This window comes from Mizuhopecten yessoensis, unplaced genomic scaffold (assembly GCF_002113885.1).
Source record: "Mizuhopecten yessoensis strain PY_sf001 unplaced genomic scaffold, ASM211388v2 scaffold1869, whole genome shotgun sequence".
Lineage (NCBI taxonomy): Eukaryota > Metazoa > Mollusca > Bivalvia > Pectinida > Pectinidae > Mizuhopecten > Mizuhopecten yessoensis.
In genome coordinates this window covers 166,878-184,034 of record NW_018404262.1, presented here as the reverse complement: position 1 = coordinate 184,034, position 17,157 = coordinate 166,878, and the positions used below count along the sequence as shown (strand labels likewise).

Below are 17,157 nucleotides of genomic sequence, written 5' to 3'. Positions count from 1 at the left end.
ATAAAGAGTAAACTTGCCCTCGCGAGGAGGTTTCAACATCATGAAACCAACTCTGCTTCATGATGGTTTTCAAGCATTGTCTATTAATTGTACATGATATTTGGAAAGTCCATAAATTATTAAATCCAGTATTGTAAAAAATATCACGTATATACGTTAACCATTTAAAACTTAATACACAATTCTGGTGCAAATTGTGCATTAACTTATACATTACACTAGATCATTTCGATCCACCCGTTATAAGAACACTGATTTCAATTTCCAAGGGATACCTTCCCAACTCACCATATACCATATAATTTGGGGTGCTCTTCCGAATGTTAAGTGTTTCCTTACAAAAAACCCTTGAGTTGGAGATTTCTCTGTCACACCCTCATGGTAGGGGAATATTCTATTAATCATCATCGTCATAAGCTAAGCATCATCATCATGATCACAGCAATAATCAGAAGAACAGGGAACATAAAGGGAAGAGAGAAGAAAGGTAGGGTAAGGTGGGGTGAGATGGTGGAACAAGAGGTGGATATACACTCCTGTATGTTAAATTATATATCGATAATATATCGGCTTTGTGAAGGGCTATCGAAGATTCCATAGTCCATACCCACGAAAAGAAGCAGAAATCAAAATATGTATAATAGAGCTCGATCGTCTTCAAAATAATAATAATAATAATAATAAAAAAAAACTGTATTACAATTTAATTAGTTTGTCCCATTTTTTCAAGTCATTTTCAAATTTATGTTTAATATTTTCATCCTAACCATTAGCAATGTATTTTTGAATCAGATAGTTGTCTTTTATCATGTTTATAAGAGCGTTTATACTTAATGAGTTATGTAAACATCTCATTCTGTAAATTCATGATCTACTCGATTATTGGGAAGAAAATTCTGATGAAGAAGGCCAAAAAGAACAGATTTTTTGTTTACTGAAAATGGTAGAACCAGTTGTTGCTATATTCCCCTAAACGCTGAACGTTAAGCAGGAAATAACAACTACCGTTTTTAAGGACTTTGGTATGTCCCGGCCTGGGGACAGAACCCATTGCCTTCGTCACCTGGACGAACGCTCAACATTAAGGTCAAAAGGGAGGTGTTGCCAAGCAAGGCTCTAGGAAATAAAAGGTAAGTGAATAAGTTGTACAAATGGTAGCGCTGACCAAGGGGGTAATTTGACTATATTGCTTTAAATGACTTCTTCTCTGGAACTAAGAGATATATATTAACCATATATGATTGGAAGCATTATCAGATAGTAAGAATTTAAAATTGTACGAATGGAGGGCATCCCCACCCCATAACAATAACATACGATTGCTGGAAATAAAAAGGCAACACAGTCCTAATATTGGAATTGAGCCTGCTACATCAGTATCTAGATATGTACACGTACATGCTGCCAGATTTACCATCTACCCCTTTTAAATGCTGACAGAGTCAAAATGACGAAATATTTGTAGTGTAATATACATGTACAATGTATAGTTGGTCATGACTGCGTAAATATCCAGGTGAGCGATACAGGCCCTTTTGTCATTTTTTGTCACAATTTCGCAGTTAACCCGTAGTGGAATCTATTGGAACAAGTTGCAAAGTTAAGTTCACAGAGTTTGATAAGAATAGGTGAAATATAACATGCATTCTTTAGCCACATTATGGTTGGCTATGTAAATTGCTCAAACTGAGGGAACTGAGGATATGAAGCTGGGTGGTTACATCTCACAACACCTTACATCTGAAGGTGACTATGAGATCTGGGTAAATCGCCACTCAGCAGACTTATTACGTGGTCAGATTCCTCCCAGACATAAATCTCAAACAAAGTACATAGTCTGGATCAAATAATACAGTAAGACACTGATGGTCCTGTTAAATATTATTATTGTCAGTGTCCGGCTGGTAAAAGAACAATAGGCATGTGTGCACATACAGCAAATATATTATATTATTTGGGATACATGTTTCACAACAAGACACAATCTCCTTGCTCACAAACAATACATTGTTTGAGACATTGCCTTTAAGTAATATTAAAGTAATTAGTAAAATCAAAAATTGAACAAAAACTCAATGCAAGTGCTAGAATTCGTCCTCTTCCAATAAAAACGGATAATTTCACTGTCAATGTGTTATATTGTATGCACAGGCTGTGATTATATCTACAATTGCTATTTTAGTATTTGAACAGAAAGTCAGAAATATGGGTCCCTTAATTTAAAGTTTTGAAAATGAAACCTTTACCGGTTTCAGAATTTGACGATAAAAATAATATATATGTAGCATAATTTATAAACAATAACATTTAGTGGACTGACACTATAAACAGAACAAGAGGAATGCGGACTTGTGTCACGTGATCTTTTAGCTCATTTTGGACTTAAGTTTTGACAAGGAACCCGGTACTGGCATCACAGTTTCTAGTAAATAAGTACATATTTGGTATCAAAATGATCAACAACATCGTAGCAGCAGCATAATAAGGGGAAATCGGTTTGAGATTAAAATAGAGATGTGTCAAGCTTTTGAGTAAGTATAACTTTATGTTCTGAGCAGAAGTACTTCAGTGAGCTCCCATTTGGCCAACTCATACCCTTGGAAGCTGAGACCATAAATTTCGATACTCTCTGCAGTCTGGCAACGTTGTTGTAAAATATGAAAAAATCGCTGCGTGAGCCAAAAATGGACCCACCTTTCATGTTAAATGTTATGTAACTAAAATGTTCTTTGTCAAGGTCTGGCCTATAAAAGTATTAAATAGATCTTTAGAAATCTATATTCCATGGACTTATTGTCTATGGGTGTTCTAATTAGAAATCTAAAGAATGATATACTAGCTGACATAATTATTATTTTGATCGCTTCTGCCGAAACGTGTCTTGCAAAATTTTTTAACCTTTAGATGGTAAATAGCATATATGCAAACCACATTTCGGATGGTGATAGGCCTCATGTTGAAGAAAAAAAATGGTTTCGCTGGGGGTCGAACCCAGGACCTTTCGCGTGTGAGGCGAACGTGATAACCACTACACTACGAAACCGTCGCTTCAATATGGCAAATATTTTATATTTATTTCCTTTAATCTAATTAGCTGATGGGTTTGTCACTTTTTTGCTATATTTTCGATAACTTGTTGATTTACACAACAAGAAATGGTTACAAACTATGAAAATCCATCTTATGAATCGATTATTTTTGCTTAACAAATCGCTTTTATTAAAAAATGAGCATGGCAAAAATTGATGATATCCCATGATGCATTATTGTTAGTTAGGACCGAAAATGGCGGCCATATTGACTGATCATTCAAGGAAAATACGTCAAGAAAATCTCTTCGTTTAGTGTGTTCTTTACGTCACTTTGCTCTAAAATTACTGTAAGTTACCGTTTAAGCTGTCATAGATTCATTTTGTAGGCTATTTGAGTGTTGAAATTTTACCTGATTTTCATTGACAACACTTTGTTTTCGTTGAAAAACTGCAAATATCAATGTTTTGGCAAGAAATCACATATTGGATGTAAATATTGTCGTATTTTAATGTTATTTTCGACATTTGCAGGTTAAAACAGATGCCGTTAGTGCATTTATGTTACAAATTGCTTATGCACAATTTATGACGTGAGCAAGATCGACAGTGACACGTGATTGGAAAGGAATTTTGTTCAATTTGCCTTTGTTGGGCCGCTACCAGACAGTTGAGGATGAAGCGATTTCATGACTCAAGATGAGCAAGGTATGAACTGATAGATCACTTTCTGACTTTGGTTGTCACATATCATTTTGTAACCTATCCTTTCTGAACAGTTTGTATCTATTTCTTGTTGTGATGTATTCTATTTTTATAGAAAACGAGGATTGAAACTCGCCGCCGACACACAGCCGCCATGTTGAATTTTTCAACTTTTGCAACAAGACTTGGATTTAGTCGCTGTTTATGCATTAAAATGCATATATCTGATGCTTTAACCACTTATTTTTGTATTCATCAGGTTTTCCTTGATATTTTGGCGTATCTTTTGTTTGTGTCAATGAGACACGATTTGTAATATGTGCAAAGACTTGAGGCTACCCCCTTTCATAAATTTGCTGATTCTGAAATTTGTTTTTCAGACCATAGGCAAAAAATATCGTGTAAAATATCATAATTGGACGTGTTTCATGATTATTTTTGTGTTAAAATGCTCTAAACATGTTTGTCTTCCGTATGACCTTGAAATTTGACTATTTCTTTACAGGCCCATTTTTGCAATTTACATTTGTTTTTTGGACTCTGTTTATTTTCTCTGTACTCATATCGTCATGATACAAACATTGAAGTGATATTGTGTGAATTTCGTGCTAATTATGCATTTGTATAAATGAAGCTATGTTTGTGTAGTTTAAATGCTTTTGCATGTAACTGTGATGATTTAAATGGTTCTTTTCTATTGTTTTCTTCTGTTTTTATTGGTATTTATTGATGTATTTCAAAACTACAATGCTGGTACTGTAAATAAGTAGCAACAAACATTCAGCGAATGGTAAATTCACCTGACTATGGGTAAACATTGTTTAAACAGTTGTAAGGTATTCAGAATGATGCCAAAGGAAGAAAAATGGTGAGAAATATGTTGTTTTCTTTACTGAAAAAACTTGACATTCAGTGGAAAATGACCAGAAGAAAATACAAATAGTAGGCTTTGTTTTCTTTATTTACTAATTTAAATACTAGTTGTATGAGTAAGGATATGGGCTCCAATTTGCTGAGTAAACTAGACAAGAAGAACCATTTTACTAACAAAATCCCCCCCCCCCCCCATTCTTTATTCCTGTGTGCTCTGTGGAACAAGACAAACACCATTTAAGTGAAAAACTTCAATGTGTTGTTTTATAATGCATTTAAAGGAACTCATTAATTAGAATATTAATATTAGGAAGTGGTCCAGGAACATGAAATTCTGTTTGTTTTGCATTAATTTTTAATTATCACATACATCAATATTACAAATGTAAGTTTTTATACTGCAAATTAGTGTAAAAATAGTGTATTATAGCATGCAAGATCCTTGCTATATGATTTCATCTGGTTACTTGTAAATGCATATTTAAATGACAATATTAAAAGGTTTATAGGTGTATAGATAGATTGCTTACAGCTAAAACAGAGCTTATCTTTTGATAGTGTGAAAGTTCCAAACGTTGCTTGTTAACCAATGTTTAATGGATGATTAAGGACTGGAAGGATTAATCTACATAGTTATAATGTCTGAAAAGTAAAGGTTTATGAATAAATCAGCATTTGTAAAGTTTGCCTGCATTACAATTTTATTGTGTAATAGTGAAAATGCTTTAAAACATTTGTAGGATACTTTAATTAGAGCTATAAGAATACAAGTATATTATTGCTAAGAATGTATCATGATTGTGATATCTATCAATAAGACCTTTAAAATGGAATTTCATTTTGATGGTAGATTTATAATGAATTTGAATAAAACAAAACCTAAGCAACTTGCTGCAATACAAATGTGTTGTGATTGTTTTACTATTTATAGGTCTTTTATACATATTGATAGCTTAAAACAATATCATATTTTAATCATGCTTTATGACTATTCTATTATTGCCAATAATGGGACAAATGTAAAATTGGGTTGAATGGAAAAGCTATTTTATTTACATTTTTGTTGCTTTTGTTAATGTTACAGACCATAATACTGCTGTGGAAGGTGTTTTTTTTGCTACATAATAATCTTACTGCAAGTTACAAAATTTTAGATTCATATTTATATCATTAATTGTTCATATATGTATCTAAAGAAATGAGTTGTCTTTCCTTGATAAATAAACTATTGTTTGCTGCAAGGTATGTTGGTTACATCGTTCAAATGGAATCAAGCCAGCTTCCTAGATGTTAGCTTTTTGACGGCATATAAATTCAATCATAAATTCTCTGTTGAAAAAATATGAGATATGGTGCTGACTTTAAATGGCTTGTTGCATTATCTCCCTTTTGTTACTGTATTCCATTTCGTTTGTGTTGTAAATCAGCGTAAACTGTATATATGTCTTGATATTGCAGACAATGAGGTACAAGCAGCTGTAACATATCAAACATGACAATCATCTATATAGAGTTAAAAAAAAAATGTCTGACTTTGTTTGAAGGTCATTTATAGCTGATTTTTTGATTGCTTATGAGATTGTAATACAAAAAAGCTAAAAGTTTTTTGATACTACAGCTGTCTTTAATTTTCAAGAATCTACAATTAGCAATTTGAATTTGTAAATCAGCCTTAATGCCTAACAGAACGTTTCCTGTTTGTATCATGACTCTTGTGTCGTTCAGTTACAACAGAAGTGGGTTACATGTTCATCAACATGTATACTACATGAAATTATGGGTGAAATATTTTTGAGAATTCTGTATATATCTCAAACTCTGTTATAACTGGCATACATCATACATCATTACAAGACCTATTGTCAATGTCAATTCTATTTATTGTAAACTTTTAAGAATTTCACTTGACTAATAGTTCTAACAACTTAAAATCCTGCTTGATTTTTAAAAGACTAAAAAAATAACCTTTAATAGGTTAAAGAGATGAACTTTTGGTTAAAGTGTGGAGATGTAATTACATAAACCCCTCAGTAAATCGCATACAATACTGTTAATTGCAAAATATTCAGCAGATGGTAAACAACTATAAAGGCAGCCATATTATGTCTGCAATATTGATACCAGTGTTTGTGTGTGTACAAAATGGAGGCTGTACAATGTTATATACATAGTGAGGCTACACAGTACTTTATAGGGGCTATGTGTCAGGGTCTAGAGTGGAAGGTGTCATACATTGTCAAGGTCATCTCAAGGTCATCAACATGTGAGGTGGAAATAGGTCACTATAACCTTGACCTTTGTAATACTGATTTTTATATGCTAGGCTATTAAAATAATATCAGTTTGGTTGACATTTATAGTTTTGCACTTATAGGAGTGCATTTCAAGGTTATTGCTCCAGGACTAGAACTGTAAAATGTAAGGTCTATCTAAAGGAAAGAAAATCCTGTAGCTATTTGTCACATTTAACATTATTTTGTGTATCTATAATTATGGTGCATGTGAAATTTGATGTCTGAAAATTTGTATGGTAAATAGTTTTAACTTTGGATGTTGTTCATGACAGGATGCTCTATGTCACAATAAAGTTATTTGTGGGTCAACTGACATTTTAGCTTGTGGTTGTAAGATTCACAGAACATATCTGTTGTAGTATGGAACATTTGAGATTGTCTGTTACATCTAGTCATTATAATGTAACTTGGGTGTTGATACCTTTTATGAACATTGCAGACATGTCTATTGTGAAGAAAGAGTCAACAAACACATGATAATTGAATGTGGACCAAGCTGACATTGTGGCTACAGGATGTGTACCCTCTTTACTTTCATATGATGTTGATTTTTCGAGAATTTAAGACGGACCCATTTGAGATATTTCACTAATTATTTCCAAGGATTTAATAACTAGACTACTATCAAATGAAGCAAGTTGTTATCGGTGTAATTCTTACCTTCCAATGATTTAAAAATGTTCAGAAGTTGCCACAAATTATATACAATGTATACATGTATAATTATATGAAGTTCTTGGTTTGTATTTTGTATCAATTGTGGAACTGAACCAGAGCTTCAATGTTGATAAGCACTCAAGCTTGCTAATATCATTATTAATTGATCAGTAAATGATTAAGTTTTAATTCTGATGCTGGGTTATCTTAGAATACACTGGTACATATTGATTATAAGGCAGCCATTTTGTGTCTGCAGTGGGTGTGTACAAAATGGAGGCTGTACTAGTGTTATATAGTGAGGATACTCAGCACTGTATAGGGGTTTTGTGTGAGGGTCTGGAGTGGAAGGTGTCATACATTGTAATGGTTATTAATTATCAAGGTCATCTCAAGGTCAACAGCATGTGAAGGTCACTGTGACCTTGACCTTTGTGATACATATTTTCTATTGATTGGCTTTGTAGAAAACATAGATTTTGTTGAAATTCGCTGTTTTATAAAAGTGCATTTGACGATTATTGCACAAAGGCAAGAATTATTATACAAGATGTCTATCTAATGCAAATACAATCTTATTTGTCAGTTTTGACATGACTTAAGGGATGTGGGATGATAATACATGTTGAATGTCTGAACATTTTTATGATAAATAATTAACTTTTGATGACGTTCATGACAGAATGCTCTACCGTCTACTTCACAATTAAATTGTCTGTGGGTCAGTTGACATTTTATAACTTGTGGTTGAAAAATTTACAGAGTAAATCTGTTGAAGTACAGAACATTTGACATTGTCCATTACATCTAGTCCTTAAAATGTAACTTGGGTGTTGATACCTTGTATGAACATTGCAGACATGTCTATTGTGAAGAAAAAGTCAACAAACGCATGATAATTGAATGTGGACCAAGCTGAAATTGTGGCTACATGATGTATACACTCTTTACTTTCATATGATGTTGTTTTTTCGAGAATTTAAGACGGACCCATTTGAGATATTTCACTAATTATTGACAAGGATTTAATAACTAGACTACTATCAAATGAAGCAAGTTGTTATAGGTGTAATTCTTACCTTCCAATGATTTAAAAATGTTCAGAAGTTGCCACAAATTATATACAATGTATACATGTATAATTATATGAAGTACTTAGTCTGTATTTTGTATCAATTGTAGAACTGAACCAGAGCTTCAATGTTGATTAGCACTCATGTTTGCATATATCCTTATTATTTGACGAATTCATGATTATTTTTTATTTTGATGCTGAGTTATCTTAGAATGCACTGGTACATGTTGATTATAAGGCATCCATTTTGTGTCTGCAGTGGGTGTGTACAAAATGGAGGCTGTACTAGTGTTATATAGTGAGGATACTCAGCACTGTATAGGGGTTTTGTGTGTGGGTCTGGAGTGGGAGGTGTCATATATTGTAATGGTTATTAACTATCAAGGTCATCTCAAGGTTATCAACATGTGAAGGTCATTGTGACCTTGACCTTTGCTATAAATATTTTCTAATGCTTGGCTTTGTAGATATCATAGATTTTGTTGAAATTCACTGCTTTATTAAAGTGCATTTTACGATTATTGCACAAAGGCATGAATTATAATCCAAGAGGTCTATCTAATGCAAACACAATCTTATTTGTTAGTTTTTGCATTACTTCAGGTATTTGGGTTGATAATGCTTGTGGAATTTGATGTCTGAACATTTTTAGGATAAATAGTTAACTTTTGATGATGTTCATAACAGAATGCTCTACGTCACAATAAAGTTGTTTGTGGGTCAACTGACATTTTAGCTTGTGGTTGTAAGATTCACAGAACATATCTGTTGTAGTATGGAACATTTGAGATTGTCTGTTACTTCTAGTCATTATAATGTAACTTGGGTGTTGATACCTTGTATGAACATTGCAGACATGTCTATTGTGAAGAAAAAGTCAACAAACACATGATAATTGAATGTGGACCGAGCTGACATTGTGGCTACAGGATGTGTACACTCTTTACTTTCATATGATGTTGATTTTTCGAGAATTTAAGACGGACCAATTTGAGATATTTCACTAATTATTTACAAGGATTTAATAACTAGACTACTATCAAATGAAGCAAGTTGTTATAGGTGTAATTCTTACCTTCCAATGATTTAAAAATGTTCAGAAGTTGTCACAAATTAGGTATACAATGTATACATGTATAATTATATGAAGTACTTAGTCTGTATTTTGTATCAATTGCAATTGTGGAACTGAACCAGAGCTTCAATGTTGATTAGCACTCCTGTTTGCTAATATCCTTATTATTTGACGAATTCATGATTTAGTTTTTATTTTGATGCTGAGTTATCTTAGAATACACTGGTACATGTTGATTATAAGGCAGCCATTTTGTGTCTGAAGTAGGTGTGTACAAAATGGAGGCTGTACTAGTGTTATATAGTGAGGATACTCAGCACTGTATAGGGGTTTTGTGTGTGGGTCTGGAGTGGAAGGTGTCATACATTGTAATGGTTATTAATTATCAAGGTCATCTCAAGGTCAACAGCATGTGAAGGTCACTGTGACCTTAACCTTTGTGATAAATATTTTCTAATGATTGGCTTTGTAGAAAACATAGATTTTGTTGAAATTCAGTGTTTTATAAAAGTGCATTTGACGATTATTGCACAAAGGCAAGAATTATAATCCAAGAGGTCTATCTAATGCAAATACAATCTTATTTGTCAGTTTTGACATGACTTAAGGGATGTGGGATGATAATGCATGTGGAATGTCTGAACATTTTTAGGATAAATAATTAACGTTTGATGACGTTCATGACAGAATGCTCTACCGTCTACTTCACAATTAAATTGTCTGTGGGTCAGTTGACATTTTATAACTTGTGGTTGAAAAATTTACAGAGTAAATCTATTGAAGTACGGAACCTTTGACATTGTCCGTTACATCTAGTCCTTAAAATGTAGCTTGGGTGTTGATACCTTGTATGAACATTGCAGACATGTCTAATGTGAAGAAAAAGTTAGCACACTCATGATAATTGAATGTGGACCAAGCTGAAATTATGGTTACATGATGTGTATGCTCTTTGCTTTCATATGATGTTGATTTTTCGAGAATTTAAGACGGACCCATTTGAGATATTTCACTAATTATTAACAAGGATTTAATAACTAGACTACTATCAAATGAAGCAAGTTGTTATAGGTGTAATTCTTACCTTCCAATGATTTAAAAATGTTCAGAAGTTGCCACAAATTAGATATACGATGTATACATGTATAATTATATGAAGTACTTAGTCTGTATTTTGTATCAATTGTGGAACTGAACCAGAGCTTCAATGTTGATTAGCACTCATGTTTGCTAATATCCTTATTATTTGACAAATTCATGATTTAGTTTTAATTCTGATGCTGAGTTATCTTCGAATACACTGGTAATATTGATTATAAGGCAGCCATTTTGTGTCTGCAGTGGGTGTGTATAAAATGGAGGCTGTACTAGTGTTATATAGTGAGGATACTCAGCACTGTATAGGGGTTTTGTGTGTGGGTCTGGAGTGGGAGGTGTCATATATTGTAATGGATATTAACTATCAAGGTCATCTCAAGGTCATCAACATGTGAAGGTCACTGTGACCTTGACCTTTGCTATAAATATTTTCTAATGCTAGGCTTTGTAGATATTATAGATTTTGTTGAAATTCGCTGCTTTATAAAAGTGCATTTGACGATTATTGCACAAAGGCAAGAATTATAATACAAGAGGTCTATCTAATGCAAATACAATCTTATTTGTCAGTTTTGACATGACTTAAGGGATGTGGGATGATAATGCATGTGGAATGTCTGAACATTTTTATGATAAATAGTTAACTTTTGATGACGTTCATGACAGAAAGCTCTACCGTCTATGTCACAATTAAATTGTCTGTGGGTCAGTTGACATTTTATAACTTGTGGTTGAAAAATTTACAGAGTAAATCTGTTGAAGTACGGAACATTTGACATTGTCCGTTACATCTAGTCCTTAAAATGTAACTTGGGTGTTGATACCTTGTATGAACATTGGAGACATGTCTATTGTTAAGAAAATGTTCGCAAACTCATGATAATTGAATGTGGACCAAGCTGACATTGTGGCTACAGGATGTGTACACTCTTTACTTTCATATGATGTTGATTTTTCGAGAATTTAAGACGGACCCATTTGAGATATTTCACTAATTATTTACAAGGATTTAATAACTAGACTACTATCAAATGAAGCAAGTTGTTATAGGTGTAATTCTTACCTTCCAATGATTTAAAAATGTTCAGAAGTTGCCACAAATTAGATATACAATGTATACATGTATTATTATATGAAGTACTTAGTCTGTATTTTGTTTCAATTGGTGAACTGAACCAGAGCTTCAATGTTGATTAGCACTCATGTTTGCTAATATCCTTATTGTTTGACGAATTCATGATTTAGTTTTTATTTTGATGCTGAGTTATCTTAGAATACACTGGTACATGTTGATTATAAGGCATCCATTTTGTGTCTGCAGTGGGTGTGTACAAAATGGAGGCTGTACTAGTGTTATATAGTGAGGATACTCAGCACTGTATAGGGGTTTTGAGTGAGGGTCTGGAGTGGAAGGTGTCATACATTGTAATGGTTATTAATTATCAAGGTCATCTCAAGGTCAACAGCATGTGAAGGTCACTGTGACCTTAACCTTTGTGATAAATATTTTCTAATGATTGGCTTTGTAGAAAACATAGATTTTGTTGAAATTCACTGTTTTATAAAAGTGCATTTGACGATTATTGCACAAAGACAAGAATTATAATACAAGAGGTCTATCTAATGCAAATACAATCTTTTACAATCTTAATTGTCAGTTTTGACATGATTTAAGGGATGTGGGATGATAATGCATGTGGAATGTCTGAACATTTTTATGATAAATAGTTAACTTTTGATGACGTTCATGACATAATGCTCTACCGTCTACTTCACAATTCAATTGTCTGTGGGTCAGTTGACATTTTATAATTTGTGGTTGAAAAATTTACAGAGTAAATCTGTTGAAGTACGGAACCTTTGACATTGTCCGTTACATCTAGTCCTTAAAATGTAACTTGGGTGTTGATACCTTGTATGAACATTGCAGACATGTCTATTGTGAAGAAAAAGTCAACAAACACATGATAATTGAATGTGGACCAAGCTGAAATTGTGGCTACATGATGTATACACTCTTAACTTTCATATGATGTTGATTTTTCGAGAATTTAAGACGGACCCATTTGAGATATTTCACTAATTATTGACAAGGATTTAATAACTAGACTACTATCAAATGAAGCGAGTTGTTATAGGTGTAATTCTTACCTTCCAATGATTTAAAAGAGTTCAGAAGTTGCCACAAATTAGATATACAATGTATACATGTATAATTATATGAAGTACTTAGTCTGTATTTTGTATCAATTGTGGACCTGAACCAGAGCTTCAATGTTGATTAGCACTCATGTTTGCTAATATCCTTATTATTTGACAAATTCATGATTTAGTTTTAATTCTGATGCTGAGTTATCTTAGAATACACTGGTAATATTGATTATAAAGGCAGCCATTTTGTGTCTGCAGTGGGTGTGTATAAAATGGAGGCTGTACTAGTGTTATATAGTGAGGATACTCAGCACTGCATAGGGGTTTTGAGTGTGGGTCTGGAGTGGGAAGTATCATATATTGTAATGGTTATTAACTATCAAGGTCATCTCAAGGTCATCAACATGTGAAGGTCATTATGACCTTGACCTTTGTGATAAATATTTTCTAATGCTTGGCTTTGAAGATATCATAGATTTTGTTGAAATCCACTGTTTTTTAAAGTGCATTTTACGATTATTGCACAAAGGCATGAATTATAATCCAAGAGGTCTATCTAATGCAAACACAATCTTATTTGTTAGTTTTTGCATTACTTAAGGTATTTGGGTTGATAATGCTTGTGGAATTTGATGTCTAAACATTTTTAGGATAAATAATTAACTTTTGATAATGTTCATGACAGAATGCTCTGCGTCACAATAAAGTTGTTTGTGGGTCAACTGACATTTTAGCTTGTGGTTGTAAGATTCACAGAACATATCTGTTGTAGTATGGAACATTTGAGATTGTCCGTTACATCTAGTCATTATAATGTAGCTTGGGTGTTGATACCTTGTATGAACATTGCAGACATGTCTATCGTGAAGAAAAAGGCAACAAACACATGATAAATGAATGTGGACCAAGCTGAAATTGTGGCTACATGATGTATACACTCTTTACTTTCATATGATGTTGATTTTTCGGGAATTTAAGACGGACCCATTTGAGATATTTCACTAATTATTTACAAGGATTTAATATTTAGACTACTATCAAACGAAGCAAGTTGTTATAGGTGTAATTCTTACCTTCCAATGATTTAAAAATGTTCAGAAGTTGCCACAAATTAGGTATACAGTGTATACATGTATAATTATATGAAGTACTTAGTCTGTATTTTGTATCAATTGTAGAACTGAACAAGAGCTTCAATGTTGATTAGCACTCATGTTTGCTAATATCCTTATTATTTGACGAATTCATGATTATTTTTTATTTTGATGCTGAGTTATCTTAGAATACACTGGTACATGTTGATTATAAGGCATCCATTTTGTGTCTGCAGTGGGTGTGTATAAAATGGAGGCTGTACTAGTGTTATATAGTGAGGATACTCAGCACTGTATAGGGGCTGTGTGTGTGGGTCTGGAGTGGGTGTGTCATATATTGTAATGGTTATTAACTATCAAGGTCATCTCAAGGTCATCAACATGTGAAGGTCACTGTGACCTTGACCTTTGTGATAAATATTTTCTAATGCTTGGCTTTGAAGATATCATAGATTTTGTTGAAATCCACTGTTTTTTAAAAGTGCATTTGACAATTATTGCACAAAGGCATGAATTATAATCCAAGAGGTCTATCTAATGCAAACACAATCTTATTTGTTAGTTTTTGCATTACTTAAGGTATTTGGGTTGATAATGCTTGTGGAATTTGATGTCTAAACATTTTTAGGATAAATAATTAACTTTTGATGACGTTCATGACAGAATGCTCTACCGTCTACGTCACAATTAAGTTGTCTGTGGGTCAGTTGACATTTTATAATTTGTGGTTGAAAAATTTACAGAGTAAATCGGTTGAAGTACGGAACATTTGACATTGTCCGTTACATCTAGTCATTATAATGTAACTTGGGTGTTGATACCTTGTATGAACATTGCAGACATGTCTATTGTGAAGAAAAAGTCAACAAACACATGATAATTGAATGTGGACCAAGCTGAAATTGTGGCTACAGGATGTGTACACTCTTAACTTTCATATGATGTTGATTTTTCGAGAATTTAAGACGGACCCATTTGAGATATTTCACTAATTATTTACATGGAATTGTTAACAAGACTACTATCAATTGAAGCAAGTTGTTATATGTACCTTCCAATGTTTTAAAAATGTTCAGAAGTTGCCACAAGCAAGATATATATATGTATATACTATATGAAGTACTTAGTCTGTATTTTATATGAATGGGTGAACTGAAGTGTTATATAGTGAGGATACTCAGCACTGTATACGGGCTATGTGTAAGGGTCAGGAGTGGAAGGTGTCATAAATTGTAATGATCATTAACTATCAAGGTCATCTCAAGGTCATATCAACATGTGAAGTGGAAAACATTTGCTTTGAAAGTAGACTAACTAATATTCTTGTGTAATACTTTAAAGAGGAGAAGTACAGCTATACAGGAACCTTACTACGTTATCTGAGGCACATAAAATAGTTTCTGATATTTTTTTATTTTTTTTATTTTAAGGGTGGATTGGATTTCAGCAGCCCCCTGTTTGGTCCAACATGTAATGATGACAACTCGAAATTGAAGTTAAATAAATCCTCACTTGATTCCAGAAATGGTTCAAATGAAAAAAAATATGATGTAGAAGATAGCGGATCAGGCTCCAACTCAAGGTAATGTTTGTTACGTACGCTGATGTGCTTGATTGGTGTATATTACAATCATAACTCAAAATAATTTATCAAAATGCATCATGATAATTATATAAGTCATTCTCTAAAGGTCAAGGTCGAGGGAATGAATACAGCTAGAAAATGTCGTTAATAGCTGACATGAGTGATATCTTTCTATGTAAAATGATTCCATATCATTTCATTCTTTAAAGGCAGGGATTTTAAACTGATCAATAGCAGAAGTGAGTTTGGAAGAAATTAAAAGCATATTTGAAGCATAAAGGGTTGTTCAAAGAAGGAAAGTTTAGGTTTATTGAGAAGGGACAAATTACACTGAAATGATAATGAATAGAAATAAGGAATTAACGCTGAAGAATAGAAAAAGTAGGCTATATAGTTGATGTGCCTTGTAAGTTGGTAATTGGTTTCTGTACATTCTTCTGTGTATAGCAGAATATCAGGATATGATGATGATGTCCTATTTCAGTGGTTCAAGTTCAGACTCCGATTCTGAATCGGGATCCGGGTCAGGGTCAGGGTCAGGATCTGGAGCAGGTGAAGTTCAAAAGTCAGTCAAGTCCAGTGCATCAGATAGCTCTTCAGATTCCAGCCATGGCAATGAGAGTGAAGCTAACTCTAACAAGTCTGAGAGTGGATCAGACTGCAGTGATGAGGATCACGAGACCAAGAGACCCAAGGTAGATTTTACCACCTCAGACTCCCAAGATGTGCCCTCAACAGGCAAGAAGGGTCGTCCTCGCAAAGCAAATATCGGTGAACTCAAGGAAGTAAGTCGGTTACAAACTAAGACAGCTGTGTAAATGTTTTTTAACTCATCTACGACAGTTTTAGTTTGTTATCACTATTACTCAAGAAGTGCTTTGCAGATCTTTCTGAAATTTCATGTAAATGTTCCCCTGCTCTTTAGTTTTGCATGTTTCATTCTGAGACTGATAGAAAAAAACAAGACAGCCATAAGGCATTCATTTTTGATTTTGACAGATCTTGGTGATAACTGTACGTTGTCACTATTTCTCGAGAAAGTCTTGAAGGATCATTGTAAAGTTTTAGAAAATTTAAAATCCCCTTTGGTCCATATTTGTGCATGTTTCCTTAGGTAAAAAAGATGGCTGCCAGGTAGCAATCTTTGATTTTGACAGTTCAAAGCTGTTATTGCTGTGGAAATCATCTACATGTAAAGTTTGAGGAATGTCGTTTAAAGTACTTCTTTTTGCTAGTTTTGCATACTTTGATTTGAGCTTCAAGATGCTTGATCAGAAGAAAAATATGACTGCCAGAAAACGGAATTCTCTTTTGTTCTGTACATATATTTTACACATCACTGTTTTAGTTTTTGGGTCAAATCAGGGCACAGGCTAACCATCCATCCACTCGTCCTGACCAGGGGAAAATTGAAAAGGACAAGTGGGATTTACAACCACACTCGTCCCGGTGCCAGGTGAAAAATAATAAATTACTAAATAGATTATTTTACTTAGTTACTTTCATCACAGCATCTGAGTT

General features: G+C 33.4%; 1 protein-coding gene and 1 non-coding gene across 2 annotated transcripts in view; one reads left to right on the top strand and one right to left on the bottom strand.

Moving 5' to 3' along the window:
- Positions 1-2,970: 2,970 nt before the first annotated feature.
- Trnav-cac lies at positions 2,971-3,043 on the bottom strand. The gene has a single exon. It is a non-coding gene; the product is annotated as a tRNA-Val (tRNA).
- Positions 3,044-3,285: 242 nt separating this feature from the next.
- Positions 3,286-17,157, top strand: part of LOC110441543 (chromodomain-helicase-DNA-binding protein 1-like) — a 67,767-nt gene continuing 53,895 nt past the window's right edge. Inside the window, exons 1-4 of the mRNA XM_021484724.1 lie at positions 3,286-3,379; positions 3,564-3,737; positions 15,482-15,633; positions 16,121-16,421. Coding sequence (XP_021340399.1) covers positions 3,729-3,737; positions 15,482-15,633; positions 16,121-16,421 — 462 coding nt within the window. The 5' untranslated portion in view covers positions 3,286-3,379; positions 3,564-3,728. The remainder of the gene's footprint in view (positions 3,380-3,563; positions 3,738-15,481; positions 15,634-16,120; positions 16,422-17,157) is intronic.